The 15,648-nt window shown below is 41.1% G+C and overlaps 1 protein-coding gene across 1 annotated transcript in view; it reads left to right on the forward strand.

The window, feature by feature from the left end:
• Window positions 1-14,516, forward strand: part of TAMM41 (TAM41 mitochondrial translocator assembly and maintenance homolog) — a 42,117-nt gene extending 27,601 nt beyond the window's left edge. Inside the window, exon 8 of the mRNA XM_056524266.1 lies at window positions 14,376-14,516. Coding sequence (XP_056380241.1) covers window positions 14,376-14,446 — 71 coding nt within the window. The 3' untranslated portion in view covers window positions 14,447-14,516. The remainder of the gene's footprint in view (window positions 1-14,375) is intronic.
• The last annotated feature ends 1,132 nt before the right edge of the window (window positions 14,517-15,648 follow it).

The following is a 15,648-nucleotide window of genomic DNA, read 5'->3' on the forward strand; positions in this document are numbered from 1 at the left end:
GCTGTCCTGTTCACACTGTGGAAATTCTGCTAGCGGAATTCAGACACTGAATTCCGTTCCGCTTGAAGAAAGAACATGTTCATTCTTCAAGCGGAATCCGCTAGCAGAAATCAATTGAAGTCAATGGTAAAAAAAAATTCCGCCCGACATCGTTTTCGCGCGCAATTCGCAGGCAATTTGTGCGCAATTTGCACGGAAATGGCTGAAAGACCCTTCACTTCTTTCTCCCCCATGTCCGCGCTCAATTCCGAGCTAAATTGCGCGCAAATTTGTGCGTGAAATTTTTTTTTTTTCAGCGTGAACGCACCCTTAAACAGATTTGTAAATTTGTAAATAAGGTATACCGATGTTTCGCACTGATTAGTGCTTCGACGGGCCCGTTGAAGCACTATTCAGTGCAAAACATCGGTGTCGCCTCTCTGTGATACTTCCCCCGGTTACCATCTGCCTTCCTCCCTATGAAATGTATCAGGCTGTGAGTATGTGCAATAAATCTTGCTGAACTGGAAATACCGGTGAGTGCCGACTTTTCATTCTCCTATCAAGTATACCAAGGTTACGTCTTCTTTGTCTGAGCACCCCCTTGTCCACTGCCTTAACAGCGACTCAGTGTCCACCCGCTATAGGTACAGAAGTAAGCAGTGCCGAACAACTTATATATACTGTTGCAGATTTGTAAATAACTTCTATTTAAAATCTTAATCCTTCCAGTACTTATCAGTAGCTGCATACAACAGAACTTCTTTTCTTTTTGAATTTCCTTTCTGTCTGACCACAGTGCCCTCTGCTGACACCTGGAACTTTCCAGAACAGGATGGGGATTTGCTCCTACTCTGGACAGTTCCTAAAATGGACAGAGGTGTCAGCAGAGAGCACTGTGGTCAGACAGAAAGATCTTCCCCTATAGTATACAGCAGCTGATAAGTACTGGAAGGATTACGTAATTAGTAATTTACAAATCTGTATAACTTTCTGGCACAAAAAAAAAATGTTTTCCAGTGGAGTACCCCTTTAAGAAACATTGGCCTATCCTGTGAATAATTCATAAATGAGTTATAATAAGAAAACCCCCCTGAAGGTTACTTTTCACAGCTTGGTCTTTTATTTTGACTATTCCAATGAACCAAAACCGTATTTAATTTCTTTATCGCTGTCTGTTTTTATTTAACCAAGTCTTTTTTTTTTTTTCTGGCTAATTTTACTTTAAAAAAACATTGATCTGATCTTGTGATGTTTGTCTTGGGACTGTCATAGAAATCATCTGCTCCGCATTAGAGATTGCAACATTGCATGAGATTTGCCGAGTGCAAACGTACAGAACCTGTAGCGCCTGAACCATTGTAGAACTACAAGTCTCAGCTGGTTGTTTATGGTTAGAAATGCTGGAGCACACGTTTGTAGTGTATTAGGCTAGGCCACTGTTTCCCCAACCAGGGTGCTTCCAGCTGTTGCTAAACTACAACGCCCAGCATGCCCGGACAGCCGAAGGCTGTCCGGGCATGCTGGGAGTTGTAGTTTTGCAACAGCTGGAGGCACCCTGGTTGAGAAACACCATGCTAGGTTCACACACAGTATTTTTACCAACAGAGAAAAACTATAATGGAGAGATTTGCGCCTTTTTCTGCGTCAATTCCATTCCTGGTTTTTGGCTACAAATACTGACCAAAATACTATGGGGCAGATTTATCAAAATATGTGCAGACAGAGGAAAGTTGTCCAGTTGCCCATAGCGACCAATCGGATCGCTTCTTTCAGTTTTATACAGGCCTTCCTAAAAATGAAAGAAGCAAGCTGATTGGTTGCTATGGGCAAATGGGCAAGTTTACCTCTGCACAGGTTTTGAGAAATCTCCCCCTATGGGTGCGTTCACACTGAGGAATTCACGAGGAATAATTTCGGTCAGGAAATTGTTGCCTTCCCCATCAAGCGGAATTTCCAATGCGGAAATGAAGAGGAATGAAGGAGGAGGCTATTTAATCTACTTTTCTGAATTCCGCTTGAAAACTATGTCGGGCAGATTTTTTTTTTACCATTGACTTCTATTGGATTCTGCACGCAGATTCTGCTTGAAAAATGAACATGTTCTTTCTTCAAGCGGAACGGAATTCAGACGCTAGCAGAATTTCCGCAGTGTGAACAGGACACCAGAAATAACATTAAAGGGGTACTCCGGTGAAAACCTTTTTTCGTTTAAATCAACTGGTGGCAGAAAGTTAAACATATTTGTAAATTACTTCTATTAAAAAATCTTAATCCTTCCTGTACTTATTAGCTGCTGAATGCTACAGAGGAAATTCCTTACTTTTTGGAACACTGATGACATCACGAGCACAGTGCTCTCTGCTGACATCTCTGTCCATTTCAGCAACTGTGCATAGCAGACGTATGCTAAGGGCAGCATGGTGGCTCAGTGGTTAGCACTGCTGCCTTGCAGAGCTGGGGATTTGGGTTCAAATTCCACTAAGGACAACAATAAATAAAGCATTATTATTATTACGTCAGCAGAGAGAACTGTGTTCGTGATGTCATCAGAGAGCATTCCAAAAAGAAAAGAATTTCCTCTGTAGTATTCAGCAGCTAATAAGTAACAGGAAGGATTAAGATTTTTTAATAGAAGTAATTTACAAATATGTTTAACTTTCTGCCACCAGTTGATTTAAAAGAAAAAAGGTTTTCACCGGAGTACCCCTTTAAAGTCAATGGGCAGAGGAGATGTGAATCAATTTGGAGCGGACAATTCAAGAGGAATTACTCGAGTAAATTCCTCTTGAATTACTCATTATGAACGCACCCTATGTGTGCACCAAGCCGTGGAGCACATCTCTCATAAGATGCGTCTTTAGGATATGTCCTATCTGCAGCACTCAGCATAGAGTTGTGTATGCAGGAGAGGGGTCTGCACATTGCTATTTTGTACCAGCTAAATAATTGACACCAAGAAAAAAGCTATAATGCAAGGAATGCATATGGCAAAAAGTCCCTAAAAAAGACAATGACACTATTACGTAGCAAGTGCAAAAAAAGAAAAAAAATATATATGGCTCTGTATTGAGGCCTAACCTCATATTGCATTACACATTTTAAAGGGGTACTCCGGTGGAAAACTTTTTTATTTTATTTATTTATTTATTTTTTTAAATCAACTGGGGCCAGAAAGTTAAACAGATTTGTAAATTACTTCTATAAAAAAAAAAAAATCTTAATCCTTCCAGTACTTATTAGCTGCTGAAAACTACAGAGGAAATTATTTTCTTTTTGGAACACAGTGCTCTCTGCTGACACCTCTATGCATTTTAGGAACTGTCCAGAGGAGCATATGTTTGCTATGAGGATTTTCTCCTACTCTGGACAGTTCTTAGAATAGACAGAGATGTCAGCAGAGAGCACTGTGCTCGTGATGTCAGCAGAGAGCACTGTGTTCCAAAAAGAAAATAATTTCCTCTGTAGTATTCAGCAGCTAATAAGTACTAGAAGGATTTTTTTTATAAAAGTAATTTACAAATCTGTTTAACTTTCTGGCACCAGTTTATTTAAAAAAAAAAAAAAAAAGTTTTCCACCGGAGTACCCATTTAAAGTGTTTTTAACATTTATTGCATGTACGTCATGTATTTACTTGTACTGCTGAGGATTGTCTAGTCTTTTGGGATTGGTACAGAAAGGTGACATTGTTAAAGGGTTACTCTGCCGGAAAACTTCTTATCCTCTATCCAAAGGATAGAGGATAAGATGTCTGATCACGGGGGTTCTGCCGCTGAAGACCCCCGCGATCAGACATCTTATCCCCTCTCCAAAGATGTTTTCCAGCGGAGTACCCCTTTAACAATGGCACCTTTCTGAACCAATCCCAAAAGACTAGACAATCCTCAGCAGTACAAGTAAATACAATGAAGTGCATGCAATGAAAAGTTAAAAACACTTTAAAATGTATAACCCTACCAGGGTATGTGAATATGAGGATAGGCCTCGATACAGGGCAATATCCCCACCCACTTTACAGAAACTCTTTGTAATGCAATGCGTATCCATATAACAACTATAATGAAGAAGACTACACCTGTATAAGAAAAAGGCAGTGAACGTATCACCGAGAAGGACATAACAAAAGAGTAAGGGTCTGCACGTTGCTTTGGTGTACTAGCTGGATATATAAGCTGGGGGGCACTGCAGGGGATGTTTGCTTGTCTGTGGCCTCTTGGCTTATTGACTTTTCTAAGAGAGCCAAGCGCAGCCATAATTCACAGACCCTGCAGACAGGAATTGTGCTCATTTGGAGCCTCTAGTTCAGTGTTTTCCAAACAGTGTCTCCCCAGCTGTTGCAAAACTACAACTCCCAGCATGCCCGTCCGGGCATGCTGGGAGTTGTAGTGTTGCAGCAGCTGGAGACACACGTTTTAGAAAATACTACTCTAGTTCAGCAAATCGATGTGCAGACCCCTGACCCCATTCTCATCTCTATTTGGGCTATGGGTTTAAGAATATCTTAATGATGCCTTTGCTTAAAGGGTAACCCCAAGTAAAAAAAAAAAAAAAAAAAGTCAGAAGTTTTGATCAGCAATCCGATCCCCACCAATCACTAAAATGAATGGGCAGCAGCATTCAGTGAGAGAGCTCTACCCATCCGTGTCTTCTCAGAGAGTGGAGCAAGCGGTGTACAGATTAATTGGAAATGTATAGACTTTGTGAATCCACACATCGCTTGCGCCACTCTCCGAACTGACTGGGATGGGAACAGCGCTCGGCTATATGCTGCCCCTCTTTCGTTTTTGCAATTGTTGGGTGGATCTCAGCACCTGGACTCCCAATTCAAACTTCTGTCAAAAGAGGACCTATTGGCTCCCCATCTTTTATAATATTTCCTGAATAACAATTCTGGAGCATCTTTCCTTGGAACTTTGTATTGTGCTGTTCCTCTGTTGTTGTTCCTGGAAATGTATGGATAAATTTTGATCAACTCAGAAAGCCCCTTACCGGTCTTAACGCTATAAATTTGGGGGGGGGGGAATCCTCAAAAACAAGAGTGTAGACACTAAATGGGAGACTTTTAAAAATATCCTAAATTCTCACTGTGAAAGGTACATATCGTGTGAGAATAAAAGAGTCAGGAACAAGAGAAAATTCATGTGGATGAACTAAAATGTAAAGGGGGCAATAAATGACAAAAAAAAAAAACATTTAAGCTACTAAAACAGGACGGCAGTGCAGGAGCACTAAAAAGCTGTAGAGAAAAAAGTAAAATATGTAAAAATCTGATAAAAGCAGCAAAAGTGGAGACAGAAAGACGCATTGCGAAAAACTAAAACTAACCCCAAAATGTTTTTTCTACTATATAAATAGTAAAAAGGTTAAAAATGAAAGTGTAGGACCTTTAAAAAGTGATGAGGGAGACATTGTAGCCAGGATTAAGGAAAGAGCGGTATTCACCGAGGAAAATGAAATGCCAGGTGAAATACAGCGAGATAAGGTAAACTTCCCAGTACAGGTCACCTGTCTAACCCAGGAAGAAGTACAGTGCCGCCTACAAAAAATCTAAATAGACAAATCACCAGGTCCAGATGGTATTCACCCCTGTGTTCTAAGGGAGTTAAGTAATGTAATAGACAGACCCCTATATCTAATAGTCAAGGACTCTATAGGGACAGGGACTGTTCCCCAGGATTGGCGAACAGCAAATGTGGTACGAATATTCAAAATGGGGTAAAAAGTGACCCCAGGAATTATAGGCCTGTTAGTTTAACCTCAGTTGTATGTAAATTGTTGAGGGTTTTCCAAGAGATGCTATTTTGGAGTATCTTGATAAAAATAAATGTATGACTCCATATCAGCATGGATTTGGAGGGATCGGTCCTTTCAAACCTGATCAGCTTTTATGAGGAGATGAGCTCCAGACTGGACCAGGGGCAATCGCTGGATATTGTTTATCTATATTTTTCCGAAGCATTTGATACGGTTCCACATAAAAGGTTGGTGCATAAAATGAGAAGGATGGGGCTGGGGGAGAATGTGTGTAAGTGGGTAAGTAACTGGCCCAGTGATAGGAAATAGAGGGTGGTTATTAATGGTACTTATTCTGATTGAGTGACTGTTACTAGTGGGGTACTACAGGGGTCAGTCTTGGGTCCTATTCTATTTAATATATTCATTAATGACCTTGTAGAGGGGTGGAATAGTAAAGTAGCAATCTTTGCAGATGATACTAAACTCGGTAAAGCGGTAAACACTATAGAGGACAGTGCACTGTTACACATTGATCTGGATAGGTTGGAGGTTTGGGCTGGGAAGTGGCAGATGAGGTTCAACACTGATAAATGTAAGGTAATGCACATGGGGAGGAAAAATCCAGGCTGGGATTATGTATTAAGTGGTAAAATACTTGGGACAACTGACATGGAAAAGGACTTGGAAGTCTTAGTTAAAGAGCACCTCTCATTTTCTTGATAAATGTTCTAATCCTCCCAGTTCACTCCCCCCCCCCCCCCCCCAATCATGATAAACCACCCCCTGCCTTTATTTTTATTATTTTTTAGTTTTCGACCTTGATATTGCTCTGTATTTTCTGCTCAGGTTCACAGACTGGGAAGGGGTGTTAACCATTGGGTGTGACATCATCTGAAGCCATACAGGGGAGAACTTCCTCCCTTACTCTGCAACCAACTGCATATGGAAGTTAAGTGTGAGAAGAGCTATGATTGGATAAGGTTGGACACACACCCTCAGCACTCCAGACTGCATTTCCTGTGTTTGGACTTCTGCCGAGCCAGCAGGAGTCCAAAGTCTGTGCATGAGATGGGCAGGAAATGTGCTCTGGACAAGTAGGGAGACACCTAATGGCAGCTTTATTTTTATTTTTTTTAACACAAATAGAACATTGAAAAGTTCATTTTTTTTAACCTGTTAAGGACCAAGGACGTACCGGTACGTCCTAAGTCCTTTCCCTTTCTATAACGCAGGGCCACGACGTGGCCATGCGTCATAGCGGGTCAGGCCCGGCAATGATCGCGGTGCTGCGTGCTATTAACCCTTTAGACACGGCATTCAAAGTTGAACGCCGCATCTAAAGTGAAAGTAAAACATTGCCGGTTAGCTCAGGGGGCTGTTCGGGATGTCCGCGGCGAAATCGCGGCATCCCGAACGGCTGTGGGATACGAGGAGGGTCTCCTACCTTGCCTCCTGTCGCCGAATGACTGCTCAGTGCCTGAGATCCAGGTATGAGCAGTCAAGCGGCAGACTCATTGATCACTGGTTTCCTATGAGAAACCAGTGATCAATGTAAAAGATCAGTGTGTGCAGTGTTATAGGTCCCTATGGGAGCTATAACACTGCAGAAAAAAAGTAAATATCATTTAACCCCTTCCCTAATAAAAGTTTGAATCACCCCCCTTCCCATAAAAAAAAAAAAGGTGTAAATAAAAATAAACGTGGTATCGCCGCGTGCGGAAATGTGCGAATTATAAAAATATATCATTAATTAAACCGCACGGTCAATGGCGTACGCGCAAAAAAATTCCAAAGTCCAAAATAGTGTATTTTTGGTCACTTTTTATATCATGAAAAAATGAATAAAAAGCGATCAACAAGTCCGATCAATACAAAAATGGTACCGCTAAAAACTTCAGATCACGGCGCAAAAAATTAGCCCTCATACCGCCCCATATGCAGTAAAATAAAAAGATGACAATTTTAAACGTATACATTTTCCTGCATGTAGTTATGATTTTTTTCAGAAGTATGACAAAATCAAACCTATATAAGTAGGGTATCATTTTAATTGTATGGACTTACAGAATAAAGAATGTGTCATTATTACCGAAAAATGTACTGCGTAGGAACAGAAGCCCCCAAAAGTTACAAAATGGCGTATTTTTTATTTTGTCTCACATTGATTTTTATTTTTGTAGATTTTTGGGTAAAATGACTGATGTCATTACAAAGTACAATTGGTGGCGCAAAAAATAAGCCATAATATGGATTTTTAGGTGCAAAATTGAAAGGGTTATGATTTTTTAAAGGTAAGGAGGAAAAAATGAAAGTGCAAAAACGGAAATACCCTGGGTCCTTAAGGGGTTAAACCAAGTATATTAGAAAGATTTTTTTATTTACCATAAGGAGTGCAGTAGCAAAAATTTGTTTTAATGAGAGTGACCATTTAACCGTAAATTTTGCAGTAGTGACCAGTGTCGGGCAGCTGCTGCCAAGGCAAATAAAATCATGGGGGGCATCAATAGGGGCATAGATGCCCACGGCAAGGAAATAATTCTACAAATCACTCGTCAGACCACACATAGAATACTGTGAACTAGGAAAGCACCGAAAGGGAAATTTTGGTCCAAAACCGAAAATTTAGGTTGTGCTTGGCCGAAAACCGAAAATGCTTTGCCCTGCCCACTTTTTTAAATATAGTTTTTATAAAATTTTAAATTTTTCTGTATACAGGGATATATGAGGGCTTATTTTTTGCGCTGTGATCTGTAGTTTTTATTGGTACCATTCTAGTTCTGATGTTTTTTTTTATATACTTTTAATAATTTTTTTCTGATAAAAATCTATATTTTTGGGCTTAGATGGGGGTGTATGCGGAGATGTTTGGGTAGATGATGCGCTGTCGGGACTTTGGCAGCGCAGTAGAGTGGGCGGAGGCTTCGTGGAGGGAAGGAGCAGGCGGGACTTGTCATTTAGGCCACGCCCCCAAAATTTTTGCCACGGAAATGCATCATCCGAAAATGCAGAAAAGGGCATTATCAGCTGATGGTTTTTGGCGAACGAAATTTCGGTGCATCCCTACTGTGAACAGTACTGGGCACCAGTGTACAAGAAAGATATAGTGGAGCTGGAGAGGGTTCAAAAATGGGCAACCAGAGTAAAATGGGGAATGGGAGGACTACAGTACCCAGAAAGATTATTAGAATTAGGTTTATTTAGTTTAGAAAAGAGACTGCCCAGGGGTGACCTAATTACTATGTTTAAGTACATCAGGGGACAGTACAGAGATCTCTCCCATGACCTATTTATACCCAGGACTGTATCTATAACAAGGGGCCATCCTCTACTAGAGGAAAGAAGGTTTCTACACCAGCACAGACGTGGGTTCTTTACTGTAAGAGCAGTGAGACTGTGAAACTCTCTGCCAGAGGAGGTGGTCATGGTGAACACAATAAGAGTTCAAAAGAGGCCTTGACCTTTTTCTGGAGAATAATAACATTACAGGTTATTTAGAATAGATTTATAGGCTTTGAGAACGTTGATCCAGGGATTTATTCTCATGCTTTATTTGGAGTCTGGAAATATTTTTCTTCCCCTCTGAAATGGGGCAATTGGCATCCGCCTCATAAGGGTTTTTTGCCTCCTTCTGGATCAACAAAGGAGAGACAAAATAAGGTAATAGGTTGAACTTGATGGACTCTGTTTTTTCTTTTTGTTTTTTTCAACCTTAAAGGGGTTCTCCACCATGATGTGATTTTAGTATGTATCTGGCAGACAGTAATGGACATGCTTAGGAAGGATCTGCACTTGTCTTGGGAATAAATGTCTATGTTGTGAGATTACCATAACACTGTGGCTAGCTTTTTGTGAAGTAGTATTTCCTGTTTGACTTTTCTTTTTTTGACTACAACTCTCACAATTCCATTTTCCTCCCTCTCACACATCAGCCACCCCACCCATTGAAACAAAAGACCTGTGGTTTTCAATCAGGGTGCCTACAGCTGTTGCATTAGTTGCAGATTGATCCCTCCACCCATTGAAGCAGACAGTCTCCCTGTCATCAGTAGAGGTGAGAGAACTTACAGTAAATTCGATTCGTCGCGAACTTCTCGGCTCCTAGGACTGTATCCACCTTTTCCAGCCCACGGGAGCACCTGAAAGCTGAACTAATTTATGCAGGATAAGTCATCATAAAGTTCGTGACGAATCGAATTTACTGTAAATTCGCTCATCTCTACTAGAAATAGATAGAGAGAGAGATAGAAATAGATAGAGATAGATGGATATGTGTATGTATATAGATATGTGGATATAGATATATATAATTATCTATCTAACATTCACATCAGATCTTCGGTTCCATAAAAACACTAAAGATGCTTATCATTGACTTGCATCACACATTTGCATTATAAAACTTTTCTGTGCTTGCACTGGTGCAATGTTCTTCTTTTCCATGGAGAGGTCAATGGGAATGTCTATATCACTTTGTGTTGATCTTCGCCACCAACTGCAGCTTATTTGTGTCTGGTCGATTGTGCAACCCAGTGTATTACCATGTAGTGTGCAATATAGATCAGACAGGAACTTTCTTCTAGCTCTAGTCTTAAAACATGAACAGAAACATTGTATTATAAATTGTTTATTACATTAAGGAAGGATTTACATTTCCCCTAAAACTTGGAAATGTCAGAAGTAATGTGTTTTAATAATTACATGAGTTCTTCTGTGCGTTTTACTGCAGGCAGAGGTCTCCGTCTAGTAAAAAGTAATGAGTCATAAAATCATCCTCTATCGGGAATTGTTCATTACACACAATGTGCTTCTTGTTTTATTGTCATTTCTTACATGGGGTTGTATTATTGTGACCCCCTCCCCCCCCCCCCAGTCCTCATTTACATTGGCTGTAATGTCGTTAAATATAACATCTGATATTTCTTGTAGTACATCATCACACATAAGTGAGTCCACCTCACATATATATAATCCAAGGAAGCAGCACTCCACTTGTGAGCCGGTGCCTACTGCTGTTCATCCGGGTCAGGGATCCAATTCATATATCCATAGAAGAAGTAGTGGCACTCCAGATTGTGAACAAAAGTCATCTTTATTCACTCCCAAATGATGCTACGTTTCGGCAACCTTTACGTTGCCATTATCAAGCTTGACATTATCCACTGCTTCTTCTATGGATGGAGATTATATAATCACATATTTGTAAATATATAAGAAATAACACTTTGCTACAAAGGAAAGTAGTGAGTGCACTGCCTGTATAACTGTGTTTAATGTGTCCCCTCAATATAATTCGGCACATAGCTATTAGTGTCTAAACCTTGGCAACAAAGTGGAGTACACACCTTAGTGGAAATGTCCAAATTGGGCCCAAGGTGTCACCAGAGTTCACCAGACCTTTGCAGGTTGTTACTGGTGTCCTCTTCCACTCATCCATGACGACATCACAATGCTGGTGGGTATTAGAGACCTTGCACTCCCCCACTATCTGAGGATGCCCCATAGATTCTCAGTATGGATTATGTCTGGAGACATGCTTGGCCAATCAATACCTTCACCCTCAGCTTCTTTAACAAGACAGTGGTGGTCTTGGAGGTGTTTGGTGTGGCCCAGTTTCCGAAAGGAGGGGATCATGCTCTGCTTTAGTATGTCATAGTTCATGTTGGCATTTATGGTTCCCTCAATGATCTGTAGCCCCTAGTGCCGGCAGCACTCGTGAAGCCCCAGACCATGATACTCCAACCACCATGCATGACTGTAGGCAAGACACCTTGTCTTTGTACTCCTCACCTGGTTTCCACTACACACACTTGACACCATCTAAGCCAAATAAGTTTATCTTAGTCTCATCAGATCACAAGACATGGTTCCAGTAATCCATACCCTTAGTCTGCTTGTCTTCAGCCAACTGTTTGCAGTGCTTTATCTTTAGAAGAGACATCCTCCTGGAACAACAGCCATACGAACCAATTTGATGCAGTGTGCGGCTTATGGTCTAAACACTGACAGGCTGTCACCCTACCCCTTCAACTTATGCAGCAATGCTGGCAGCACTTGTACGTCTATTTTCCAAAGACAACCTCTGGATGTGACGCTGAGCATGTGCACTCAACTTCTATGGTAGACCCTGCTGAGGCCTGTTCTGAGTGGAACCTGTCATGTGAAACTGCTGTATGGTCTTGCCCACCATGCTGCAACTCAGTTTTAGGGTCTCTCGCAATCTTCTTATAGCCTAGACAATCTTTATGTAGAGCAGTTTTTTTGCCATGAGGTGCCATATTGAGCTTCCAGTGACCAGTATTAGAGAATGCGGGAGCGATAACACCAAATTTAAGACACCTGCTCCCCATTCACACCTGATACCTTGTAACACTAGCTAGTCACATGACATTGTGGAGGGAAAATGGTTTATTGGGCCCATTTTGGACATTTCCACTTTTTAGTGCCAATGTTTAGACATTAAGCCTAGGTTTCCACACAGTTTTTTTCTGTCATGTTTTTGAAAAATTGCCACTGCAGTTTTTGAGCCAAAGCCAGAATTGTATTCAAAAGGAATGGGAAATATAAAGGAAGGACTCATACTTCTCCCTCCTGTTGGATCCACTTCTGACTTTGGCTCAAAAACTGCAGTTTTCAAAAAACTAAAGCCAGAAAAAACCTGTGTGGAAACCTAACATAATGGCTGTGTGTTGACTTATTTTGAATGATATCCTGCTGGCCATCAGCTGATTGACATTGACTTAACAACTAAACCTAATAGGAAGAGAAAATAGCACCCCTAGTCTTCTAGAATGATAAATGTCTTAGTAGAACTGCTTTAGCCAAACATAAACATATTGGCAACTTATCTATTCCGCATCATCCACCATTAATTTAAATTATTCAGATAAATGAGCTTACCTTGTGGGAGTGGGGGCTCATGGGCGGTAGATGCTCTCAATGGGATCTATTTAAAGGGATTGTCCAGTTTACAGTGGTATAAATGCCATGAGAAGTAATATTTGCGTTACTTATCCTCTCCTACACCCATGCTGATGCTTCCTGGCTCCCCCATCAGTCCCTATTCACCCAACTCCAGGGTTGTAGTGGTGATGTGTGCACACCAGTAGGGCTTCTACTGAGGCCAATGAGATATATATATATATATATATAGTCATGGGGGGGAATAGAGACTAGGGTTTCTTATGGGTTTACAGTATTTGGTTTACCTTGTAGGGGATTTAGTATTTGTTTTCGGACATTGTAAGCTTTTTTTATTTTTTGTGTATAAGGTGTTGTTATTGAAGGTTATTGACTACCTTTTACTGTTGGTCTGTGTACAAACAGTAATTGGTGAACACACACAATGACTATGATGCCCCATGAAAGCATAACAAAAAAAATAAAATAAAATAATAGTTGTTCTGAGCACTTTGGGCAAATGCCGGGTCACTCTCCAGATACGTTATTGTGCACAAGCACAGATAGTGGTGCAAGTCTTGTTTGTCCTCCATCTGTGTGATGTAGCCACTCTATGGGGGAGATTTATCAAAACCTGTGCAGAGGTAAAGTTGTCCAGTTGCCCATAGCAACCAATCAGATCGCTTCTTTCATTTTTCACAGGCCTTCCTAAAAATGAAAGAAGCGATCTGATTGGTTGCTATGGGCAACTGGGCAAGTTTTACTCTGCACAGGTTTTGATAAATCTCCCCCAATGTCCAGTGGTTGAATGATGAATAATGGCCATAGACAAATGCTTTGTCACAATATATGTTATAAATGCCTGCATTAAAAAGCAATGGAAATCCTTTCTAGACTCGCAAAAAGCAACGTGTGAACACATCTATCCAAATTGTAACCCTGTGTCAGTGGCCAGCTATAGGACATTCTATAGGACATTGTATTTGGTGCCCATTCTCTAGGGCCTAAAGTAAGGATGATGGCATCCCAAGACTCTATGCAAAGCAGGGGTTTCTTGTTGGTTGGTACACTGTAGGGTCCGTCAGCAGTAGATCTGCAGCGTAAAATATGCTGCGGATACGTTCCATGTGACCCAACCCTTTAAAGAACCCAATAAGTTTATGCATTACACCAACAGTCAGTTGATTTCAATGGGAACTATTTAATGCTTCATTTTTCTTATGGTGGCTCTCCCGGAGAATTGAACACTTACTGTTAAGTTGTTTTTGTTTTTTAGTATTTTAATGTTAACCTGATACAAAATTTGCCAAACTTTTTGGTTGAGTTAAAAAAATTATAAAAATTTACAGATGAGGTCCAAGCAGCAGCACAACCAATGATCAGCTTTTTATTGCGGGCCCTTATGACAAAAAGTACTGCCTGAATAGAGACCCCCTTTAAGGAGGTATGTTAACGTTACAGATTATCTTTAAAGCAGCAGTCCGGGCAAACTTTGATTTGTTTATTTTTTTTTCCCATTATTTCCCTTTACTTCCGAGCTTTGATGCCATTCCAGTCTCGCTGCTCACCGATGTGGACAGCCATAACGCCACATGGGCAAAGATTACTTCCCCACCGTACAATTATTTGTTCTGCTTCTTTGATGGAGAAGAACAATGTAAAGAATGACCGACACAGATGTGAACAGGGCCTTAATAAATATATTACATTTTTCATCAGTGACATTAAGTACTGTTAATTTAGTTTTTCTTTCTACTTTCAGGGGTAAAGAAAACCATTTCCTATAGTGCAAAGAAGCTCTACAAAATGGTGCGGAGTCTGCGCAAAGAATAATTTTATTTGTGGTTATTCTTATTTTATTTATATTTGTAAGTTTTCATCTATTAAATAAAAAAATAAAAACACTGGAATCTGCTAAAGTCTTCTTTACCTATCGCATTCAGCTAAATGTAAGGTCCCTTTCACACTATGAGCATTCATCCGTTATCACACGTCCGTTTTCTGTGTAATAACAGATGTATAATAACGGATGAATAAAATATTCATCCGTTAAGACCCGTTATAACATCCCTCATGTATGACCATAACACCTCTGCCTACGGACTCCCACAGCCGGGACTACTACTACTCTTATCATGGAACAGACTTGTTTCAATGATGGGAGTAGTAGTTCCCCGGCTGCAGGAGTCTGCAGACAGCTGGGGAGGCTACATTAGTGTTTGTACTACTACCCCAATCATGGAACAGTCTGTTCCATGATGGGGGTTGTAGTACAGGGGCTGAGGGATTGATCACACTGGGTTTCGCTTCTGAGACCCGATGCGATCTGAAGTTATTAAGCAGGGGAGCGGGCAGCATGGTCCGCAACCCTGCGATGTATAGTGTGGTTTAACTTTCACTTTTGAATCCTCCGCGGGGAGCCCTGAATGGACGGTACTGAGGAGGCAATCAGGGCTCTCAGGGGGAGATTAAAAAATGAACATTGTGAGTATCTATCTATCCATATCTATATTAAAAGCGCTGTGGGTGGCAAGATATATAGCGCTGGGGGCAGACGTATATTTATACCCCGCATAGTGTGCTGCTAATAGAAATACTTTTCATACATGGCGCTGGGGGGACAGACATATAGTGTTATCGTGCCCCCCCCCCCCCCGGCGCATCGATATACATATGCCACCGCAGCGCTATGTATGAAAAGTATTTCTATTAGCAGCATCGGGCCGGCCAATGCTGCTGCTAGAATGCATTTCACATATAGCGCTGCGATGGCATCTGTATATAGAAGCGCTGTGCTGCGGAGGGTACATTATACATGCGCTGCGGGGTGCACATTATACATTCGTTGCGAGGGGGCACATTATACATGCGCTGCGGGGAGTATATATTTATTAATGAGCCGGTGGGGGATATATATTTATAAATGGGCCGGCGGGGGGTATATATGTATAAATGTGCCGGTGGGGGGTATATTATAAATGTGCTGGGGGGGGGGGGGGGGGGCTAGCTATATAGGCTATATGTCTACCCCCCCC

The sequence above is a fragment of the Hyla sarda genome, chromosome 6 (assembly GCF_029499605.1).
Source record: "Hyla sarda isolate aHylSar1 chromosome 6, aHylSar1.hap1, whole genome shotgun sequence".
In the NCBI taxonomy this organism is placed as follows: domain Eukaryota; kingdom Metazoa; phylum Chordata; class Amphibia; order Anura; family Hylidae; genus Hyla; species Hyla sarda.